Here is a 22895-nt window from a genome sequence, read left to right on the forward strand (position 1 = left end):
CAAAAGCCTGCCTGGGAGAGGCAGCAAGATGGCGGTCCACGGGTCCGGTAGGCGCGTCTTTGCACGCAGTTGGCTCACGCGACGGCCAATCCGGGCCGCGGCGTCGCCGCGTCCGTGCGGTTTACGCGGCCACGCCAGCTGCCACGCCACCGCGGCGAGTCGGCGCGCACGGAGCCGCGACCCGGCGGCGATTGAAATGCGGCACGCCGGCGGCCGCCGCCAGTTACCCGTCGACTCGTGCCCGATACGGTCGTCGAGCCACACACGTGCTCTCTTTTTCTCTCTCCCTCCCTACCGCCCATGGTCGTTCCGTCTCCGTCGTTTCAATTACGTATGCGCTCGGTCGACATGGCAACGATCGAGGATCACCGTTTTGGCATGGGGATCGCGGGTGTCGCGATTCGTCATACCGTTGCTTGACTGGTCACGTCGACGATCGAGGTGCACTCGTTTTGTTCGTTCTTTTTTTTCGGGAGGAGAAGAAGGACCTCGATCGGAAGGGATTTCTTGTGAGCTCTGGTGTGTTGTACGTTATGGCGCGAGTGGACGACACGTGGTGGACCCTGTAGATGTATTCGGGATTGTATTTTTTCGAAGGTAGTATCGGCTGCTTTGTTTATGCATTGAGATTCAAGGTCTTTGAGTGGAATAGAATATTCTACCTGGGTGCAGTTGGAGCATTGTAGTTTTTCTTTATCGTGGAATTGTTTAGTAATGGACAGTTGGAATGACTTCTATGTTTAAGAAGATGTAAATACTGCGGTTTTGTACGATGAGACCTTGAGAGACGCGTGTAATGTAAATAGAATGGTTTGGTTCAGTGGAGGATCAACGAGTCTATCGCGGTTTGATCAGTGACACTGAAGATCGATGTGCGGTTTGATGTATGGAAGAATTTGGGAAATTGGAGTAGTTGTACGGTGCTTGAGGAACTTTGTTTTGAGGCAGACAGGAACAACTCAAGGACTCTATGGCTTCATAAACAATTGTGGTATTGGATTTATATAGTATTCGCAATTTTTAAACGACGGAGCTGAAACATGTGATGGATCCACTGTGGAGATCCAATTTGTGCAGTGATTATTTTCGAAGCAACTGATTTGAAGAAATTCAATTACACAGTATAAAAGCAGATAAAACAACTTTTGAATTTGTACTGCAAGGATAGAAAATTTGGGACTTCTAGAAGAGATCTATCGAACTCAAATTAATTGTTGGACGGTGGATCATTATTGGAAGAATCGAAAAACGAACGTCGTGAAGAAAATCTGCCATTATAAATTGCATTGTCTCACGATTTTTACAAACATTCTACGAATATATCATCCCCCTGCAGTAAGCCACCTACAAGAAGCCACGTGTAAAATATTTCTAACAAATTAGTTCAGTGTGTCAACTACCATCCAGTTCTACGAATGCATACTACAAACGTAGGAAGTACAATTACATCAACAAGAATTCATATCGAGTCCCATAATCATGAAACCATCATAATCCAGTTTAAGCTAAAGCGTTAAAAAATACGTTATTTGTCACGATCTGCGACACAAAGGAAGTATCTAAATATTATAATTTGATAAAAATTTACAAGAGGACTGTCGCTTTACATTTGTGTCGAATTCTGTATAAACCGATACATGAGCATGAAGTGATTCGATTGGACACTGAGCACCGAGATTCGAATCGAGAAATATGGATTCAAATGTGGAGGAAACTGAGCTCGACGTCGGATCCGCGAGCGACGAGCTCGAATCCTCGATCGCGGAATCGAAGATCACGCGACGACCGACACCGAAGCCGTTCACGATCGAAAGTCTGATCGGGAATTGCGGGCCCCAGAAAGGAATCTGCGATCCAGCTACCCAGGAAGAACGAACGAACGAGAACGAGGAGGACTCGGACCGGGACAGGGAATATCTTTATCAGAGGCATTACCTGGCGACTGCGGCGGCGAACGCACTGCCTCCTGGTTGGTTTCTTATTTGTACAAGATTATGCAGATAATTTGTTTATTTCCATTCGTTTAGGTGCCAGTATCAATTTTTTTATAATTTGGTGATTTTATAAAGATTTTATTAAACACACTGTTCAACAAATCCCAGAATGATGGAACTAAACCTGCTTTTTTGTGTTAATCGAAGATTGCTGAACACGGTGCTGGTCTTAGTTGTTTTACCTCTACGTGTCATAAAGTTTTTAGAGATAAAGTTAGCGACGTTGAGTTTGATTTATTTCTTGAATTATTCACCTAGTCAAATATTTCTGATTTTATTTCTATTGTATTTAACAAATAATAATGAATTTAAGTAAAATATAAATATGGGTACTACGTGTTTTTTACAGACCTATATTTATAATTAAATTAGAGAAAATCCTTACGTATAGAGTTGAAAGTGAGATTACCATTGTATTCAGCAACTAAAAATTAAATAAATAGGACTAGTTTCACTCCATCTTAGAATTTTCAAAATTTTGTTGAACAGTGATGTCGATTATATGTTGTATGTTGTTATTTTTGATAAAGCATGACTGATGGTTGTCGTAGCTTTGGTAGTTATAACGAACATAGCAGAGTAACATGACTTTGGCAATTTATGACGGTTACGATAGTTCAGATTGCTTGTAATTAGCGTTCACTGAACAGTACGTGATTTGTATTTCTAATTACTGTGCATGCTATTTAATTCTGTGACAGTTTTGGAACTAAAAAAGCTCTCGATATTTAAAAAATCTTATGAACTGACATATCAAGTAATTTTGTATAGGTAATTATGATTATCGTAGACATTATATAGTTTTCATAAGTATTGCTGGCACATATTACGTCAGAGCCATTACGACATAGCTCTACAACAGTTTACAATACCTTCCAATGAATGCAGTTGTTGCTGGCGTTGATGATCGTATGAAAATTCAATTAATTTGCATACGTCGTGTTTTATTATGTTTTATTTACACATGCTAATATTACAATGTCATAATATTATTAGTTCTACTAGTAATACAATGCAATATACTGAAAGGTGCTGTATAACGAAATATTATCATATTATAACTCATAATCAGAAATAATAGTCCGTGATGACTTGCCCTTATTTACTATACTATAACTACACAACTCATTACTATTTCATTTTATTTACATCGCCCATACTTACAATATATTGTACCATATTGAACTTTTCAAAAGAATGTTCAGCTTTTCCTTCATATACTCCATCAAATTGTAAACTTCAGTACGGTGAATTTCAAGATGTTAAACGTCATTGATGATTCATTGAACTGTCTCTTCATTATCAGAAATGGAAACGGAATATATATCGTACGATCGGGATCTGCATATGTCAGTTATACTTGCCAATATTCCATTGGAAGCTGATATACTCTAATATGTTAATAGATAACGTTACGACGGGAAGTAGGTCGCGTTCTTCCATGATTTAATCTCCGGTCTTCGTCACGCCATTCCCATAATCGTATTACAATTACCGATAATGAAATTTAAATTTCTTCGATTTACCGCTCCAGTTCGGAATTGTCCGGATTAAGAGGATCATAAAGCGGGAACTCGGGAAGCGCCGGGGAGATTTAGCCTGATTCTTCAATAATCAAATACGTACATTAGGAGCATCTTTTTGTTGCACCGGATGTAGCGCGCCTAATTTTACCGGTACTTGCCCTATTTTCATTGGTAAATGAAATTCGATCAAGCTTCGCTAAATGTCACCTTAGACAATCACATTAGATTATGATCGTTATCAGATTCACAATTATTCCAGGTTACTGTTTGATTTTCATTCATTGAATCGGCCTCCATGTTTAGGTAGTTTAAATTTGTATATTTTAAAATTCAATTGTGCCGAGCACTCCTTTGTTTTATGCGTCAGTGGAAAAACTTTAAAACATAATGGAACAAATTTTTCGGAAGATGGGCTATTGGTGATTCAACGAAAATATTAGTTGATTGGGAAATTTTACCTTTTAATTTAGAGCACAAGTAGGTATTTGTTCAGAGTACAATTATAGGACATGGTATTAAGAAACCGGTTTAAGTATTAGCTTTCTGTAGCTTAACTGGATTTTACGATTACGTGGAACCGTAGGTTTTAGATGGAACAGGATTCATTAACAGTCTTTCAACCGGAAATCTATTAACAAGCTTAAAGTCTATTAATAAGCCTAAAGTCTATTAATTCCAATGCTTATTGATAACTAGTTTCTCTTTAAATACTAATTAAATAAGGAATTGATGTTGCTTTGAATATTGTTTTCATAAAGTTAATTAACTCTCGTGGAGTGTTCAATAAACTATTGCCTTGCCATTCTTTGACCCGGATTGGGTCTGAATTAAAATCGAAGTAAGGAAATATATGTATCTAACGTTAAATTATAGTATTGTATATGTAAGCTATCGATGTCAACTTAATTTATGATTTTTTATAATAAAATACATAATTGAGAATTAAAAATTGCATTCGGGTTAAATTGACCCGAACAGTACTCGAGGGTTAACTAAACTTCGGTATAAAGTGCTAACAAAAGGCCGTCTATATTACCATTAAAATATTTATTTCATTTAAAAATTCTAGTCCATATTAATTTTACAATTACAAATATGGAAGAAGTATATTTCATCGGTCATTGATGTAGATTTCCGAAACATCCTGTGTATCACCTAAATAACTACCAAATTGTTATTCGAACTAAAGTCGGAACGGTCTGAATTGTTATATGAATGATGAGGAATTGATCTACTCCTAGTTCAATAACTAACATACGTTACCCCCTTCCGCCCCATAAGTAATCATTTCGATGTCCTGATATTGTATTCGCTAAGGAAAGGAACTGGTTGCTATGTGTAAGACAGTCATTCTACTTGAACCGATCATCTTTTGTTCAATCGAAGAAATTCGAGAAAACGTGACACTTCTTATCAATCAATGCGTTTTCGATTGGTTCTATTCATGTATAGCAGACGATAAAGCGCTAAATAAATGCCTACCATTAGACACCATTAAATAGAAAGGTGACAAATTCGCGTGTCAACTCTAGTCGCCCCAACTTTAGTATAGGTGATGAAGGGGTCTAAGACTTTACAAGTTCATATGTAGTACTCACCGAGAGAAGTACAAAATGTCTAATCAATATAGGTCCTAAAATCAATCCTTTCGGTATAAAATCAACTTTTATATTTACAACCTTTATATTACAATTTATTTTTATATTACAACAAAATATTTGGTTTAGAAATACCGTTTAGTTCCAGATTGTAAGACAACAGGCAATACGAGATATGAAAGGAACAAATGTCATAGTGAACTTCTGTATTTTTCATCAAAAAAATAATTTTAAGACCCATATTGATTCGACACTTTTTACTCCACTCAATAAGTATACTATAAGCACCTAAAGTCTTAGACCCTTTTTACCTCCACAAATATACAGGATTGCTATTGAATTCCTGTATAGTAAGCAATAAAACTTCACCAAAAAATTGACCAATGCTCATTTTTTTAGGATTCGGTGTGCCCCTCGGCCTCTACGGAGCATGGCTACCGATGCGGATGTACGGCAGCGGCGGGACTTCCGGTGTCCCGATGCTACCCGCGCACACCTCGGCCAGCTACCCGTCCCATCAGGATCTTTATCAGAGCCGATTGTCGCAGCATCTTGGCCCGGGGGCTAATCATCTCCAAGGGGCAGCTTATCCGACCGGTTGTCAGCGTACACCGAATCACCGTGGATCGACTAGCTTCACCGACAGCGAGGACGACGGTAGCATTGACTCGCCTGCTTCGCCCGTTCACGATCTCTCGAAGTCACGACACGGTGAGCCTTTTCATAAAATATAATTGGTTTGTCTGTTACTCTTCTTAATCATTTCGTTGCTAACAGCAAAACTTTTCGACGGCGATAATGATTATAGAGAATTTTAATGTACGTGGTAACAGTAGTCGTAGCAGTACAGTAGTTATCTCATTTCACAATTTTGTTATCATGTGCAAAATATGAATATTTTGTAATACGTAATTTCTTCTATCTCTGCGTTTCGAATGTCCAAATAGCAGCTTTTGAAGTTTATAAATTTTTCAAGATTCACGATATGTATGTTATATGTTATATCCAAATCGTACAATTTCCCACTTCAACGAATAGACGCGACTAATTTGCAAGTTCTCATGAAACATCTCTGAAAGACATTACGCAACCTCTGATTCAACAGCATTATCAATTCCCCGGTGGTTTATTAATGATAGCGGGCCGTTACGAGAACGGGATCGTGAAATACCTATTTATTTATATTCCGCTATTAACTTACGGCCAATGGTAATTCTATATTCGATGCACGCGCAAGCTCTGTGCTATAGCTTGACGTCTGACGGCTGTTAGCGTTAACAGGATGCGGGAGTGATCGTTTCAATTATTCCCCAGCACTGACGAAATGCTACCGTGGTGGCAACGACTAATTAAAGGAAATGTCGATCGATAAGCTGCTTATTAGGGCAGTAACGACGAATTTACGACGTTTCCGTTATTTCTAACTGTTCCAGTTCAACGCTCACAATTAAGCACAATCAAAATTATTCAGTGTTCTTTTTTTACGATTAATTTAAATAACTTTTCCTTGTGTTTATCACTTCCTTTGTCAATGTACCGTCGCTTAAGAACGAATTTAATATCTTGTTGGATGTTCCTAAACACGAGTTACAAATGAATTCTTAATTTACATCTAGTAATTAGTTTGTGGATTTTATGCACTCATTGCAGTTTAACACAGAATTGAATAACAACTTTAGTGGATTCAAATTTAGTCTGTTCATAATCGAAGTATTTTACAAAATTTACTTATTTCAACTTATACCAAACTTACATACTCCAACTTACACTAAATCGGACACCAATTGTTTTCGAAAAAAATCGGAATAGAAAATTTTATTAAATCCTGTCAATGTTTTTGTATGACGAAAAATGAACGACAGCTGCATCGTACGTGAAACGCAAGTCGTCAAAAAATCGCGATGACCGCTTAACGATTCCAGTGGCGTATCCTCGACTACGATCGCAGTCGCCACGCTCGAAGCCGGCAAAGGGCCCGAGATACACAGTAGCGTGCATAAATTACGCGTTGTCCCAAAGTCGAATATCGCACGTTTGCACACACAATCCACACGTGAAATTCCGTTCGCACACATGCTCGTGTACGTGATACGGTACTCGGTAAATCCTGGCCGAATTTCAAACGCTCGGCGACCCCTTTCGACGAAGAGCCCCTCTTCCTCGAAAAGAAGAGCGACGCTCGAAAATTTCACCGATCGATATGATAATTTATCGAATACATTTTCCGTCGATTCGACGTGTCCGTGTCGGCCATCGTGGAATTTCCTGCATAATTTTGCACTTATAAAAGTGTGCACAACGGTATGAATGTTACCCTCTGCCTGGTTTACTCTTTATTGAGACTTTGAGAATTGTTTAATGTAAAGTGATGAAAGGCAGCGATATTATTATGTACAATACTATATGAAGTACTTGATTGTTTTGGACAACCAGCCTTCTGAATCATTAGAAAAATTAAGGAAACAACTTAAAAACGACGAACATGTTAAATGACTATAACCAAAGGTTAAAGGGACTAGAGATACCCTATCTCCATTAAAATCTGACTATATACTACCCCTCGTGAGTTTTTCTTCTTCCATCGAAGAACGATTTCTTTTTATGCATTTTACATTTCACATTGTGAATTCCCAATAAACAATTCAGAATTCTGTTTGTTCTATGATTCTTATTATAAAGAAAATTAATTCTTCTGAATACTTTGAAACATTTTTTTATTAAATTCAAACAAATGTGGCTGGGCAAATGCTTATTGTTGCCACGTCTGTATTAACTAAATACATATACCTATTTTTGACGATGTAAGACTTAAGAATGAAATAAAATGTCTGGTTACGTATGGCATATCTTACTGTACCAGACAACGTGTTAATGTTTTTTCTATCACTTTAATGAGCAGCATATTTAAATTTTAATTTCTTATTTGGGGAATACTTTATAGATCTCCTGAAACATCATCTTAGAGATTTTTCTAGATTGTTACATAAATATTATTTGCACTTTAACACGCTGACTGTTTACATTTTCACTATTTTGACAATATCCTAGTAGAATCCGTCTGTATAAGTTCTGGCTATTAAGAGAACAACTTTTTCGATCATCATTATACTACTAATCATATTTACAAGAATGTAACTATTATTGTTCAGAGACTGGATCACTTTCCTATAATTTAACGACATCGATCACTATTGGTCATCCGCGAAGTTATTCCGAAAAACCATCCGTAAATCTTCGCCCTACGAAAAAGTAAATTTGAATGTATGTACAAGTAATATATTAATTGTACTATTAACTAATCAATATACTGGCAATACACTTTAAATTCAGAATACCTTTCCGATCTTCTGTCTAATCGAAATGACTGAGAATGATGGAAACAAGTAACGAGAACTACTTATAACAGAGAAAATAGTGGATTACTTATTGAAACACCTAATAATTACAACGTAGTTCCAAGACACACAATTGGTGTTTGCGTATCTCACTACTCGAAATCCAATATATCCTGCAGTCCTTTTCGCTCTACGGTTCCGAGGAAACCGTGTATTCCTTAACTGTCGTGGATTCCCTAATTATCGCGGATTCCCTAAGTGTCGCGGATTTCGCGTCACGGATTTCTTAACTGTCGAGGATTCTCTAACTGTCGATGATTCTCTGACTGTCAAGGATTCCCTAATTGTACATGATTCCCTAACTGTCGCGAATTCTCTAAATGTAGTGGATACCCTCACTGTCGCGGTTTCCCTAATTGTTGCAAGATACCCTAACTGTCACGGATTTCCTAACTGTCGAGGATTCTCTAACTGTCGAGGATTCCCTACCTGTCAAGGATTCTCTAAATGTAGAGGATACCCTCACTGTCGCAGAGTCCCTAGTTGTCACGGATCCTCAATTATCGCCCATTCCCCAATTATCATGGTCAATGCAAACAGAACCATCACGACGTTAGCTTGGACTATTCCATGGGGATAGTCGATCGAAGATGGAAAGTCGAAAACTCGCCGATCACGTATTTCCGAAGGCGGCGAGGCGGGGCGAACGAATGGATCGACGGAGTCCGCGCGCATTTATTCGTGGCCGATCGCTTTTTATTGATGTACCGCCGACCGAGGCGATTTCGTATGCGCAACGAAATGGCTTCGAGGAATCTGTCATCGGTCATTTATGACGCACCGTGCCGAACCGGTGTGGCGATCGTTACGACGAACAACGCCGATCAGGCTCTCTCGCCCTCCCTATTCTCGTCCCCGTCAACGATTGAAAACGATTCCACTAAAATCGTCGATCACTGTTGAACGATCTGACCAACCGCGTACAGTCCTTATGATTCTTGCATCGTCGTGGATATCTCGATATTGACCGGTTACCTTTACCGTTTAGCAGCTTCTCGTTTCTTTTATACATTTACTTACTTAATGATTCTTGCAGTTTATTGTGCCCATAGTGTATACATTATTATTACTTAAGTTGTATTTACGTTTGTTGCATCAGAATCTTGGTTAGTTTGATTGCATTCGTTTTTATTTATTTCGATGGAAACGTTTGTGAACACGTTGATTGCCCAATTTTTTAGCAAGATCATGTATTTCATCGTGTCCATTGTATACATTATTATTATTTAAATTGTTTTTCTCCGTTGTTGCAGCAGAATCTTTGTTATTTCGATTGCATTCGTTTTAGTTATTTCCATGTAAACGTTTATTAACATGTTGATTGCCCAATTTTTTGGTAGGACTATGAACACCTTATATACTCTGGAAAAGCACGTTTGTTTAAATTGTATCTTATTAAAAGTACATAAGTTTCTGCGCTGATTTGTGCATTCACGATTTAAATCAGTATTGTATCATCAGTTATTATAAGTTTGTAAATATTACTGTCCAGGAAGCAAATGTTTTTTTATATGATCTAATGGTGCTACATAGTCACAGTTGATCGCCGTGACAGTGAACGTGTTAATAGTTCATGGTTGTTTAATGAATTATCTTTCTTTATTACTGGTACTTTTTTCTAATTACATTTTTATATGTTTAATACAATTGTGTCACATAATACAAAATTGGAGAGAATAGTTAAACGAATGAGAAAGAAGAAAAATGTGAACAGAGTAGAAAATATGCAAAGGAAGATGGCAATTTTTCGTTCATAGGAAGTGTTACTATCAACAATCGATTACTGGCTTCCTCCTTTTCGTTTTAGGTTTCTATTGAAAGCGAGAATTCTAAAATTGCTGCCTTCTCGTCTCGACCATTGAAACGCTTTCAGTGATCGATAAGAAATAGAGAAAACCGTCTGATACAAAATTAGCATTTCATTTAATGTGCAATAAACTCCACCGACCAGTTATAGCTACAATGTCGCTTATAATTACATTCACGATCTGTATAGTTTCGATCTAATTGTCATCGTACTTTCAAACACATTTATTATTTTCATTAACAGCTTTAATTCACGGACTTTTGTTATTACCTAGATAAGATTTGGATATAATTTTGTCGAAGCTTACAATTTATTCAAATCGTCTGATTAAGTACTCAAATTAATTTATTTAATTATTTTCATTACATAAACTAACAAAGGAATGTTCGCAGAATAGAATTTAGGCGATTCTTGGTTCATTTTAAGTTCAGCGAATTCCACGTTTCGCCTGATATTGATTCCGCGAATCTAGGTTCTTACAAAAAACGTGCCAATGCTTTTATAACTCAACTTGTCAAATTAATAATCATATTAGCCTCCGGACTACGTTATCTGGATCGTCGACAAGAAAATGTGATAAAATTTTCAGCAGAAATGAACCAACGGTGGAAATCTCCTTAGACATTTTTCGTTAATGTAATCACTAACAATGGCTCAGCTGATACGCCAGTTAAGCTCGTTAATGAAGCTTATGTGGAAGACGATGGAAATGAACGGCGGATCGATCGCGGACCAAATAGAATTATTTAATGAAACAGAGTTCCTAATATCGTGAATGGCGGACTTCCGTCACAGATATCGTTCGAGTTCACGAGAATTTATACCACCTTAAAGAACTCATTAATCAAGGTGGATAAACACTTGGACAGACACCAAACTACAATACTTTAACTCAAACCCTTTAGCAGGAAAACAATTTTCGCGAGCCACACTATGAAGTATATGACTTAAAATGCTGGCCAAAATTCAATGTTGTAAACTTATTTAAAAACAAAAGTAGAGCTGTTTTTATGATATTAAAATGAAGTGATATAACGGCTATTTTCGTGACGACAAAAATTATGTATGATCGACTTGCCGCAGCGGATAGATCCTTCTCATTCACTTACGAGGTTAAATATTAGTTTGATTCACATAAAGTCGGTAGAAAATGAAGCATAAACTAATCCTATTTATTTGAAACCTAATTAGGATCTGAATACTTTACACCAAATCCAGTCAGTAGTTAAACCACATCAATCAAAACCAATGCATTTTAAATTAACGATAATTACTTTAATTCCAATTCAGCAAATATTGAACATCATCAAAATACGGATTACTTTAACTGAAACCAAATCGAGTGATCACATTTTGTTTATAATTTATATATATGTATTAAGTATATTAATACGTTCATATTGACATTTCAAGTAATAGTTAGATATTTCGGTCGTTGAAATCTCCACATAAATCCGACATTTCGCGCTATGTAATCGCCATTGTCCATGTCGGCTTGTCCTCTTTCTCGTTCTATTGTATCCTGATATTCTATTTGGGGATTTTGTCAAATGACGACAGTAATTCGAGTGCATCGACTGTCTGTTCATTAAGTAATATCGCTCGTTTTGCGGCAAAGTGGCCGAATAACAGTTTAGACGTATCGATCGGCGGTTCACGTGACGTTAGAGGTGAGACCGGCTGGAATAATGTTAATAACACCGATTGAAATTTTATACGGCACGTACAGAAATAGATACACCCATCGACTGGCGACACCGCAAATCAGAAATTGTCGTAGACCTGCGACAATTTTTCTAATCGTTCCTCTTAACTACTTAATGTCCGGTGCAAATTGTCGATCTATGGAGACACTATCGTCGAACTCAGTCAGATATCGGTGTGATTTAGCGAGTTTACTTCGTGGAATTAATATTTAACACGTTAAGCACCATCATGGAAAAAGATTATGTTACTTTTGGCCACTGTGTAAAAAAAGAGTAGAATCTGAATGAAGGATACAGTATCAAAACTAATACAGATTGCCCATTAGGCAGTTAATTTGTTAAAATTATATATATTTCATACCAGAAATTTTTATCTTGACCGTTTTTTTCTCTTGGTCAATTATGTTACTATTAGTTTAGGGAATCCAAATCCTCGTTTGCAATAAAATTTTGCGTCAGACAGGACAATTTTATTGATGTTCGAATTCTAGGTGGAGTATTGACTCAATGCAATTAATATTAGATCGCGATGTTTGCATTTAGTTTCGAATAAACTTCAATGGGTCGAACCAGATTGTACAAGGAAGAATTATTTATTTTCCCGTCTTTATTTAGAAGAGTTCAGTTCACAGGAAAAAACCTAATCGATTTCGGATACTAATGCTGGGTAAAACGTTAACGACATATACTAAATTTGGCGAGACATAGGGAACTATTTATTGATATACCTATTAATACGTTAATTTCAGCCGAAGTAACATCGATATTTTTAAAACACGAAAAACGAATTCTCCGTCCTCCAACCCCTATTTCGAAGTAGGTTAGGTTAGATTTAACAGCAAAATTGTTCTTTCGTAACTATGTTTAGTCCGGAATTGGGCACAATTTTATTCGAATTTCGAAAAGCAGCAGTATCTAAGAGCGTCATATCCTGATTTTCAAACAGTCCATGTGATTGCATAATTTTTTGCCAAGTATCTATTCATTCAAGGAGAAGTATTACATTATTACAATATTATATTATTACAGTTAATAAAAAATGTCGAAATACTTTGTTAATCTTTTATTCGTTATTCGAAACTCTTTATCTAGGTAATGAATTTGACCATTTCTGGTTCAGTCTTATCAGGATATTAGAAATACAGTTTTTTATAATAATTGTGCCCCTCTAGCTAAAGTATTCTTAGTTTGAGATAGAAAAAACGAAAGCTGCACCATAACGGGGGAATAAACCACTCTGTCGTCCTTAATCGCTAATTACCCAGCCATTGAATCTTCTGGTGATTACGAAAGTGGTCGAAGTCAATTAAAGATTTGGCAAAAATGCTTCCGTATTGTCGTAACGTAAATCGACCTAACACCAAATAGGTGTTAGATTCATTTTTTTTTTTACATTGTAAACATAGATCACTTTTATAATCACAAGCACAATTGACCACATTCCTCACGATCCCATTTCAACAAGCTCTTTTATGCTAAAAGCAAAGTAACCAATTCGATGTCATAAAACTTCCGCTTTTTCCGCAGAATCTCCGGTTCTCGATCTTTTTTTACGTATTCATTACCCCATCGTGAACCCCGCGGCGACCGACACGACAAGGGAGGATCTCCTTGCACATGCTCTTCCCAAGTGGTATCCAAAATCCAGCGAAAAAAAAAACGAACACAAGAGAATGTCCCCTCGTGGCTGTACGACCAGGCTTGGACCCTTCGATTTAATCGATACGGTTAATAGACCGACGAGTTTACGGGTTCGTTTGATCACAGCAATCCGAGGAGATGACGTCTTCGTCTTGTTTATTAATGAACTTGTTCAACGTCGACAACGGTTCCTTAATTGTACAAGACAGAGATGTTTTTAAGGGCGGAGCCTGGTGTAAACAGCTAAAAATGAACGAATTTTTGGGAATTTATTGTGAAGAAAGTATTACACCAATTGAACTTTGAAACTTTCAGAATATTTTAATTGCACAATTAAACCGAATACAAAAATTTGTATATTCACTACAAATGCATAACTATTATTATTATAGGGACTTATGTGCAGCCTGTGATCAAAAAAGGTGTTTCACGACAGGGTATGTAACGAAAGGAATATTCAATCAACTGTCCCAGCCTTGCATGTACATATTCTTTACTATCTTCTTCACAGCATGAACCTATTTTGAAGTTAAAAAAATGCAAAACTGAAAAAATGATGACATTTTAAAAAAACAAGGTAACTTTATTCAAGTAAAAAATGTTAAAAAATATAATTTATTGAAACAATACAATTATAAATGTAGCTTCATGCTGTGAAGATGTTAAACAATATGTATATGAAGTGCTGCGTCAGTTGGTTGAATATTTTTTGAGATACATTCCCTAGCGCGGAACACCTTTTTTTGCTCACCGGTCGCACATAAATCCTTATAACTACAATATTTATGGATTTGTCGTGAAAATAAAATTTGTTGTATTCAGTTCAATTGTACAGTAAAACATTCTCAAAGTTTCAAAAAGATTGGTTTAATAATTCCTTCACAAGAAATTCCCAAAAATTAGTTTTTAGCCCATTTACACCAGGATCCCCTCTTAAATACCTTCCGTCGGAGTTTTTATCGACGAAATATATCAATTTCGGTGCTAGTTATCGAGGACTTCGTGCAATTTTTGTCGCGGACCGATTTCGTTCGACGTAAAAATGGCTCCGTGAGTCAATAAATCCGATCAGATGACTTAAAACACGTGGATGTAACCTACATACGTTTTAACGCGTGAAGTATTAAAGTATCTGTGATACGGTGATCGACGGAATTTGGTCAAATTTTTTTGTATAATTTCGGTTTCGAAACTGTCGCGAATATTAAATTCTTTAAAAAGGAGGTAATGGTACATGTCGAATTCTTGAATATCCTTTTTTTTTTATTGAGCATCAACTTGTATAAATTTGTAATTGTTCATAAATATATTGGGAGATGTTATTAAAAATGGTTTTATAATTTGTATGGAATTGCTGTGCAGGTTTAAAGAACACTAGTAGTTTTATTCTTTCTGACCGAATTAAAACTGATATTGAGATTATAATTCCTTGGATGCATTTTTTAATGCGTCTATAAAAATTTCATGGTACTTACGTTAAATATAAAAGAATCGTTTTGCGTGGTCAACTCTCATTTTCCGGCGCTACGATTTCATGGACGGAATTTTATGAATGATTCGCAATTTCAGAATGGACTGACATGAATGAACAGAAAATGAATCTTATTTAAATGGAAGCCACTAATAGTAGATAATTAAAGCAAAGGATGTATTTTTACGATGACGTAATTTAATTCAAATTATTTTACTATCTCTAGTGCTGTGGCAATTATTTTTACAATCCTTTTTCTTACTAAAGCCTGTATTCTAATATGACAGCCTTATAATTCCTGAATAAACGAAAATTTGTTTACCTGCATCAGCCCAAAATTTCATAAAGTTCCATAAAATTCAAACCTCAAAAGCAAAGAGAAAACTAAAAATAGTCTGCGCCAAAATATAATTTAATTAATCATTTGTTATTTAAAGAAAATTATTGAATGCGATACAGCGTCTAATTTCGTAAATAATAATATACCCAAGATTAATTTTAAAACTTGACAAGTGAATTGTAAGATGTACTTATAACTCTAACCTTTCTTTCAATCACAATTAACTATTGCTTGTAATATGACTACTTCTTTCATTATTTAATAAGAAAATAAATGGTATTATCGTGTCAGCAGATAGTACTTTAGCTTTAGCACCTAGTTCTGAACTTGAAGTATTTATTGGTGTGTTCGGAAATCCAATTATTCCAATTCATATCGTATTCTTCTTGGCTACTATTTTTACAACTTCTTTTCATTTTTCTAAATTCAGCATTTTTCTGATTTAACTATACAAAACACTTCAATCTCTTTATACATGAATTTCGACGTTTTTTTTTGTAAACAATATATTCTAACGATTTAAGGGAATAATCATCTGATGGGATGAAGTCTAATTAATTAGGAAGATGCTACACAATTTTCCAGTTGAAGTGGTGTAATTTTTGTACAAATTTTGATTGAACATAATGAAAATGGATTTTATGGTTCTCCATACGTTTCGTTGATATTTTTCACAGAAAATAAAGAAAAACGACTTGTAACTTGTATGTACAATAAATATAAATACATTCAATCCACACCTGGGATACAATACCTGTTCAACCTCATCAAACGATTTTTCCTTCACCCAATAATAAAGTAACAACAGCATTGTGCTCGAAACGCTCTGAACGTTTCGAACAATTCAATACTTACTTAGTATCACGTCATCAGCATCGAGAACGTTAATATAGGAACGTTGATCCTCTATTCATCGTCGTAAAATATGACGATGCTTCCGAATATGATCGTAGAAAGGCACCGTACACCGAATACATCTGTTTCCATTTTTCAAGACGTCCGCTGGACGGGAATATATCACGGAGACGTAGTGGTCTGGATGCAACGCGCCATCCCGACGGGTGCAGAAACCGGATCGAACTCCGATTTGGCGGTTGGCCAATCTTTCTCCAGGCAGAAGTCCCATATGACACATTGTGCCGCATATTTTTCTAATAACCGTAATGCTGACACGATTTCCGCGGCTCTAGCTTCTCTCGAACCAGATTCGAAAACAGTCGTTTTGTCAATTTCACGATCTATTATAATCGAAGACTTTGAACGCCAACTTCTGATTACCTACGCTTGTAACCTAATTTTCCGTAGTTTTGAAAAGAACCTTGAAGTGGATAATAACCCTTGGAGGGACTAAAGTTTCGATTGTTATGGACGGTCGTAGTTCGTTTGCTTTAGGATTAATTGCAAATTGTTTCGCTTCAATTGAACTCGTTACCAAAGTATAATTCTGTGACGAAGCAATCGAAGCGAACAAAAAGAGAATGTGTGATCTGAACAGACGTCTACAAGCAGTTATTGAATGGAGTGGAAATTACTCACTTTTGTTATATGGCTATGTACTCTAAATTACGAAATGCAATGTTAGTATTATGTATTTTTTCATCTGTGAGTATATATTAGCTTCTTCTAGTCTTATATAGGTGGCATGGCAGAAATTTGAATGTGCATTTGAAAGCTTATCGGTAAAATAAATAGATTATTTGTCCTTTATCTCTTTAATTTCATGGAACTCAAGTGTTGAGTATTGTTATAAATATAATTGAAACTTACGAAATGCTCATTTCTTTCATATATTTCAAGAGGGTTTATCGATCAGAGATACAAAAAATTGGATTTTATTATGTATAATAACATTATAATGGGGATTATTATATACAGGGTGTCCCAAAATAGTTGTAAGCCCTTTAAAGGGCTGATTCCTGGGGTGATTTGAAACAACTTTTTCCTTAGCGACAAAGTTGTTTTAAATCACCCCAGGAATCACCCCTTTCAAAGACTTACAACTATTTTGGGACACCCCGTATAACTGACAAAAGTAAAAAAAAAACTTGTTAAGCGGCAACGAATGAAGAATGGCATTAGACGGTTTCAAAACGTTAAAATCTTCTTGTCAATCATTTATATGTCATGTAATATACACAAAAATACAACAAAATATGTCTTTGGTAATTTTTATGTAATTTAGAAATAAGTTAAACGCAGTTCTAATGATACAATTGTACGTACAAACTATTGCGTTACGCGCATGTACGCTTTGAACATATATTATACCTATAAAAGCTCATACGTTAAATGATTAAGGTACGAATGATTGAGAAATCCACTAAAATTGTAATATAGCTAGTGCAGTTTAAATTCGGAATACCTTTGCAATCTTCTGTATAGTTAAAATGGCGTGAAAAGATAGACAGGGATAACAAATATTGTTAACCTATTAGTGCCGACTTCGTTTATTACCGATTTTCAAATAATTATTAGAAAACTACTGACACTAGGTACCACAAAAATAAATTATCTGCAAGCTGGTGCATTTATTTTCACACCGATGCGAATTAATGCGTTAATGTACCATAGGGATTAAAACATCTCGAAATAAATTTAGAATTTTACCTGCAACAATGAACCCAATGTCATTTAGCGTTTACAAACGAACGTTCACATTTTCATTTCAAAATGATAAAACACCAAAAGTAACAAGATTACAGAAACAATAAATCAACAATCGGATCATCATACGACGTTCGATGACGTCTCACCACGAGAAAACACGCCGAAGGTCGTCGCCATCGGATGAAAATGGCCCCGCCGTGGGACCGTTACTAATTTTCCAGCCTGTCGACAAAAGCTTCGCGTACACATTTATCGAGCAATTACTCGACTCGATCGGCGAACATAATGGCAGAGAAACGGAGCAGGATAGAGATGTAATAGCCGTGTTCCAGCGGATCGACCAGCTGGTGTTCTTGCGGAAAGTGTAGAGACTTGACGGCCGGGGGACAACGCCCGAACGTTTGTCGTACGGCTCTCTTCTGGTACCGACGCTCGTCTCGGTCGCGGGAGTATGTTGCCCGTCCAATCGAAACTCCCTGAATTAATAAAACGGACGGGTGCATCAAACTCCTACGTAGCCGGTTACCTCTAGGCGGAACTTTACGTGGTGCTCGATCATAGACTAGGAAGAGCCGTAAACACGAAACTGAATAAAAGAGGTAGGATGGCTATAAACTCAGGGAAGTTGCAGCTGGCACACTCGCGGGAATAACTGTTCCTGACGCGGTCTTAATTCGTCCTCGCGACGCGACGGCTGGATCGTGGATATTCATGCAATTTCGCGATTCTCGGGGACTAATCTCTGAGAGTAGTCGAGAACTGAATAGAAACTTATTGCTGGACTGTGGAGTTTTAGGGAAATTGGTATTCTTGCGGGCTGATTTGGGAAAATGAAAATTGAATGATACTTTATTTATTTTGTTAACCTTCGTCTGGGTAGAATGGAGAAGAAAAACATTTTACTTTTTTTAATTCAGTTTATGGGTGTAGTAAAATAGTAACATTCAATTTTTAATTACTTAGTATATATATCATTTATTTTATTTGTTTATTTATTAACGGGATAAATACCCTTTAGTACGAAAGTTATTATAACAAGAGAAGGACGTATATGAAAATCAAAAATTTTGTAATTGTATTATTCAGGACGAAATAATAAGAGTGCCTCAGAGGCTCTTCTATCTGAATGAAGGTGAAAGATTTCAGTATAACGGAAACGGTATAAAAGCTACTTCAATAGAACATATAACTGAATTATGATGTATTATTGAATGTTGTTCCGCTGAATGGAGCTACTAAATAATTACCAACTAACAATCGGTGCTAAGCATTCATAACAAACGAAATCTGGTAGGTAATGACAGTAAATTGGAAAATGGATCCCAACGATCATCTACACACCCCTGATTTGTCGTGTAAGACCTCTGTAGCAAGATGTAGGATTTTATAAACTTTAATATTATTACATATTTATGCATTAGATTTATAAATGAACTGTAAACATAGTACTTCCTCTAGCGATTTAGCAACGCCACATTTCTCGAGTTTATAAGATCAATTCAACACCACTACTCGTTCTATATCGTAGCTGAACACGTCAGTCAATATTATTGTAAAAATAGTTTCGACGACAGAGTACAGAATGACACTGGGTTAAAGATTTATATATACTATTCGTCAATTCAATAATCTTCCAATTCATCGTTACCAAGTGACGAAACACGGTCCTGTCTATATTTCATCAGAAATGGTCACGAAGAGGTTAAACTTGTAACATAATGTACTTTATTCAACGCCGCTGTTCTATCTAGCTCACGGAAAAGAGACTTTACACGTGGAAAATGATAGAAACACGAAGGGGAAAACTTCGATCGGAAAGTATATGCTCTTCATGACGAAACGACTCTTATACCCCCGCATATTAAATCTTTCTCTCTAACTGTACCGATGTTAATCGGTCCCCGTCGAGCTACTATGCGACCGTTCAATGACTTAATGGCGCGCCACTTAACGTATTCATGAGTAACAGGTAGGACGAGGACATCTTTTTTAAAAATCAAGAACTATGACCACGTGAAAGGGAATCGCTAAGCGTCGATCCTTATTGACAGTGTTCTGATCATAGGTTTGTGGAGCATAAGATCTCTTGGAATCCATAGGTTGTGAAACATTCAACAATAGTTCCGAACACCTTCAATTTCGTGCTGTCTTTAATCTTCAGAATACATAGTATGAATGCGTTTGTATCAGAATTTTTTTACGATTTGTATGTTCATACCGATAGTTACAATAGAAGTCCTATTCCTTTAATTAACTGTTTGAGAAGAATATATTGATTAATTACTGTAAATTTTTAACAGTATCCTAGAATTTCTGTCTCTGCAATTTATTCGATAGTTCACGAACTGTGTTAATGATCGATCAAAGAGGTGTACTTGTAGGATGGATACGCATGCGTCACAAGTAGGCCAAAGATCAAGGTGCTTATGTAACAATAGAACGCTTAAGAAACTCAGAATTGGGACCAAAATGATTTAAACCCTCGAGAACCTCTCACTATAAATACTTCTTAATATGGTTTTTAGAATCTAAGATCATTTTTGCCTACAGTAAAACTTTTGCCAATCATATATCAACCAATTAACATAAAAAAATCACAATAATGAAGTATTACAACAGCCAGGTCAAAATAACCCCTTACTTAACAGAAGAAAATCATCTACCCAAACTTCCTTGTGAAAGCAGAGGTACACTCCTGTTCATAAGTATTAGGACACTTACTCGAATATAAAGTGAATGCAACAAAGCATTACGAGCTTGTTAAAAGTCAGAAATAAATATTCTTTCGTTAATTACACAGTTCAATGGACAACACTAACAGTATCATAAGATAATAAATGTGACCCAAAATATATAATTTTTGTGAAACGTCGCATTTTTTTCGTACAGATTATGTGTATTACAGATCCTTATGAAGGGCAGTATATATGACTCCTTTACAAACAAGCTTCTTGTCGCTAAAAACTCTCCAAATAATCAGTAGAAACTAGTCTTACCTAAGCCTTACTGTACCCTAATCTCACCTCACAACTGCATCCATTTGTTCAGGTTCAGAGAATGGTCGTGCGTCAGCGGAGAGCGAGGACGAAGGCGGAGGGTTGACCGTCGCTGGCGACGGCCAGGACGCATCGGACGCTATGTCCAGTAACGCGTGCAGCAACGTCAGTCCCGGTGGTTCCCTGGAGAACGGGCAGAGCAGTTCGGGGACCGGGTCCAGCAACAACAAGGCCAGACGCAGACGGACAGCGTTCACGTCCGAGCAGCTGTTGGAGCTGGAACGGGAGTTCCACGCGAAGAAGTATCTCAGTCTCACGGAGAGGTCGCACATCGCTCACGCTCTGAAGCTGTCGGAGGTGCAGGTGAAGATCTGGTTCCAGAACCGTCGTGCCAAATGGAAAAGGGTGAAGGCTGGATTGAGCGGCGGCGGTGTTGGCTCTGGAGCAACCAGTATGGCGGTCCCTGGAGCCTCCAGCAGACACAACGGCGCTACTGGACAGCATTCTGGAAACGGTACTAGAATCGTGGTGCCCATTCCGGTGCACGTCAGCCGACTAGCGGTGAGGTCTCATCATCATCATTTGGAGAAATGCGCCAGACCTCCTAGAATCAGGCCATCTAGTGAGAGTCCAGCATCCACCACGTCCTCGTCGGTTCTTGGGGATGCTCTAGGGCTGGTCAATTCGTCCATTAATTTGTCTGGACAGGTGCAAGCACCGATGAGCAGTGGTGTGGGAATTGGTGTTGGTGTTGGGCTGAGAGCGTTCACAGTACCGTCTCATCGGGGCGGGCTTAGCTCCTCTGGGAGGTAGTGAATACTGCCTGGTGGACTGTGCGTGTGATGGAACTTGGAGAACGTTGTGGCGAGATGAAGTAGTGGGATCCGTTGGTTAGGTAGAGCTGAAAGATCGTGGATGTTGAGGTGAAGTGACTGATGGGACCTCTAAGGTCTAGCTGCTGGCCAGCAATCTGGAAGCGTACGAAGACCATTGTATGGGTTTTGATACACAGAATGACAATTATTCCACCAGTTGGGGTTATATACAGGTTAATCTCAAGCGGAAAGTGTCATTGATGCCCTGTGTACAGGGTTGACAGTGGGGTCCTGTTATCATCATTTGAAGCTGCCAGGCTATCGAAAGTCTAACCTAAGTGGGTGTATAGTAGCGAAGGAACTACCGCGTGTGTAGGGTGAATATCTCATGTTGAGTTTGGTGGGAGTGTGTGCTATATTGGAAGGCATGGCTTTTGCGAGAGTGCTGAGGGAGAATTGGGGAACGGTACATACTGAATAGTTGGCGAAAATGTTGTTCAGCTCGTGTAACTAAAATTGGGTCTATCTGTAGTCTTCAGACAAGAATCCAAAGAACTGAAGTTAAGTTGCAAGTGAATATTCTCTAAAGTCAGACACTCGAATCTCTATCGCTCTACTATTCCTCCCTCCCTCGCTTGTTGTATTCGCGTAGATTCTATCCGGCATAAGAGCGTAGGTATAACTTGTAGATAATTTACATTAAGCGAGGCTCCGCTCCATCGAGGAGCACCATGTCACGCCGATGGCCTATCGATTGGCCGTGTGATTACCGCAGCTGCATCCCGCGAACTTGTGTATATCGAGAAGGCAATAAAACGTCGGAGTATCATATGAAAATCGTGGTTCGTTTCTGATTGCACACCATCGGTTCCCAGCACTCTTCCGCGACACGTGAACTGTATAAATGGAAAAAAATCCCGTACCGTCGAGAATCGTTCGAGCAAACAGTGGTAGGGAAGCTTTGCATTATTCACTTTTTCGATAACGTACGGAGAGAAG

The 22895-nt window shown here is 37.5% G+C and overlaps 1 protein-coding gene across 1 annotated transcript; it reads left to right on the plus strand.

The window, feature by feature from the left end:
- The first annotated feature begins 1692 nt into the window (after nt 1-1692).
- LOC107186684 (homeobox protein GBX-2-like) lies at nt 1693-21894 on the plus strand. Its single transcript, XM_015574615.1, has 3 exons — nt 1693-1969; nt 5518-5829; nt 21134-21894. The coding sequence occupies exons 1-3, from the start codon at nt 1693-1695 to the stop codon at nt 21892-21894; spliced, it is 1350 nt and encodes a 449-aa protein (XP_015430101.1).
- Nucleotides 21895-22895: the final 1001 nt, after the last annotated feature.

The sequence above is a fragment of the Dufourea novaeangliae genome, unplaced genomic scaffold (assembly GCF_001272555.1).
Source record: "Dufourea novaeangliae isolate 0120121106 unplaced genomic scaffold, ASM127255v1 scaffold84, whole genome shotgun sequence".
Classification (NCBI taxonomy): Eukaryota; Metazoa; Arthropoda; class Insecta; order Hymenoptera; family Halictidae; genus Dufourea; species Dufourea novaeangliae.

Bases quoted from the DNA above. Each gene is read 5' to 3' on its own strand.
- LOC107186684 (XM_015574615.1), top strand. From the start codon at position 1,693: ATGGATTCAAATGTGGAGGAAACTGAGCTCGACGTCGGATCCGCGAGC. The intron at 1,970-5,517 runs GTTGGTTTCTTA...TCATTTTTTTAG, and splicing joins GGCGAACGCACTGCCTCCTG to GATTCGGTGTGCCCCTCGGC. The intron at 5,830-21,133 runs GTGAGCCTTTTC...CCATTTGTTCAG, and splicing joins TCTCTCGAAGTCACGACACG to GTTCAGAGAATGGTCGTGCG.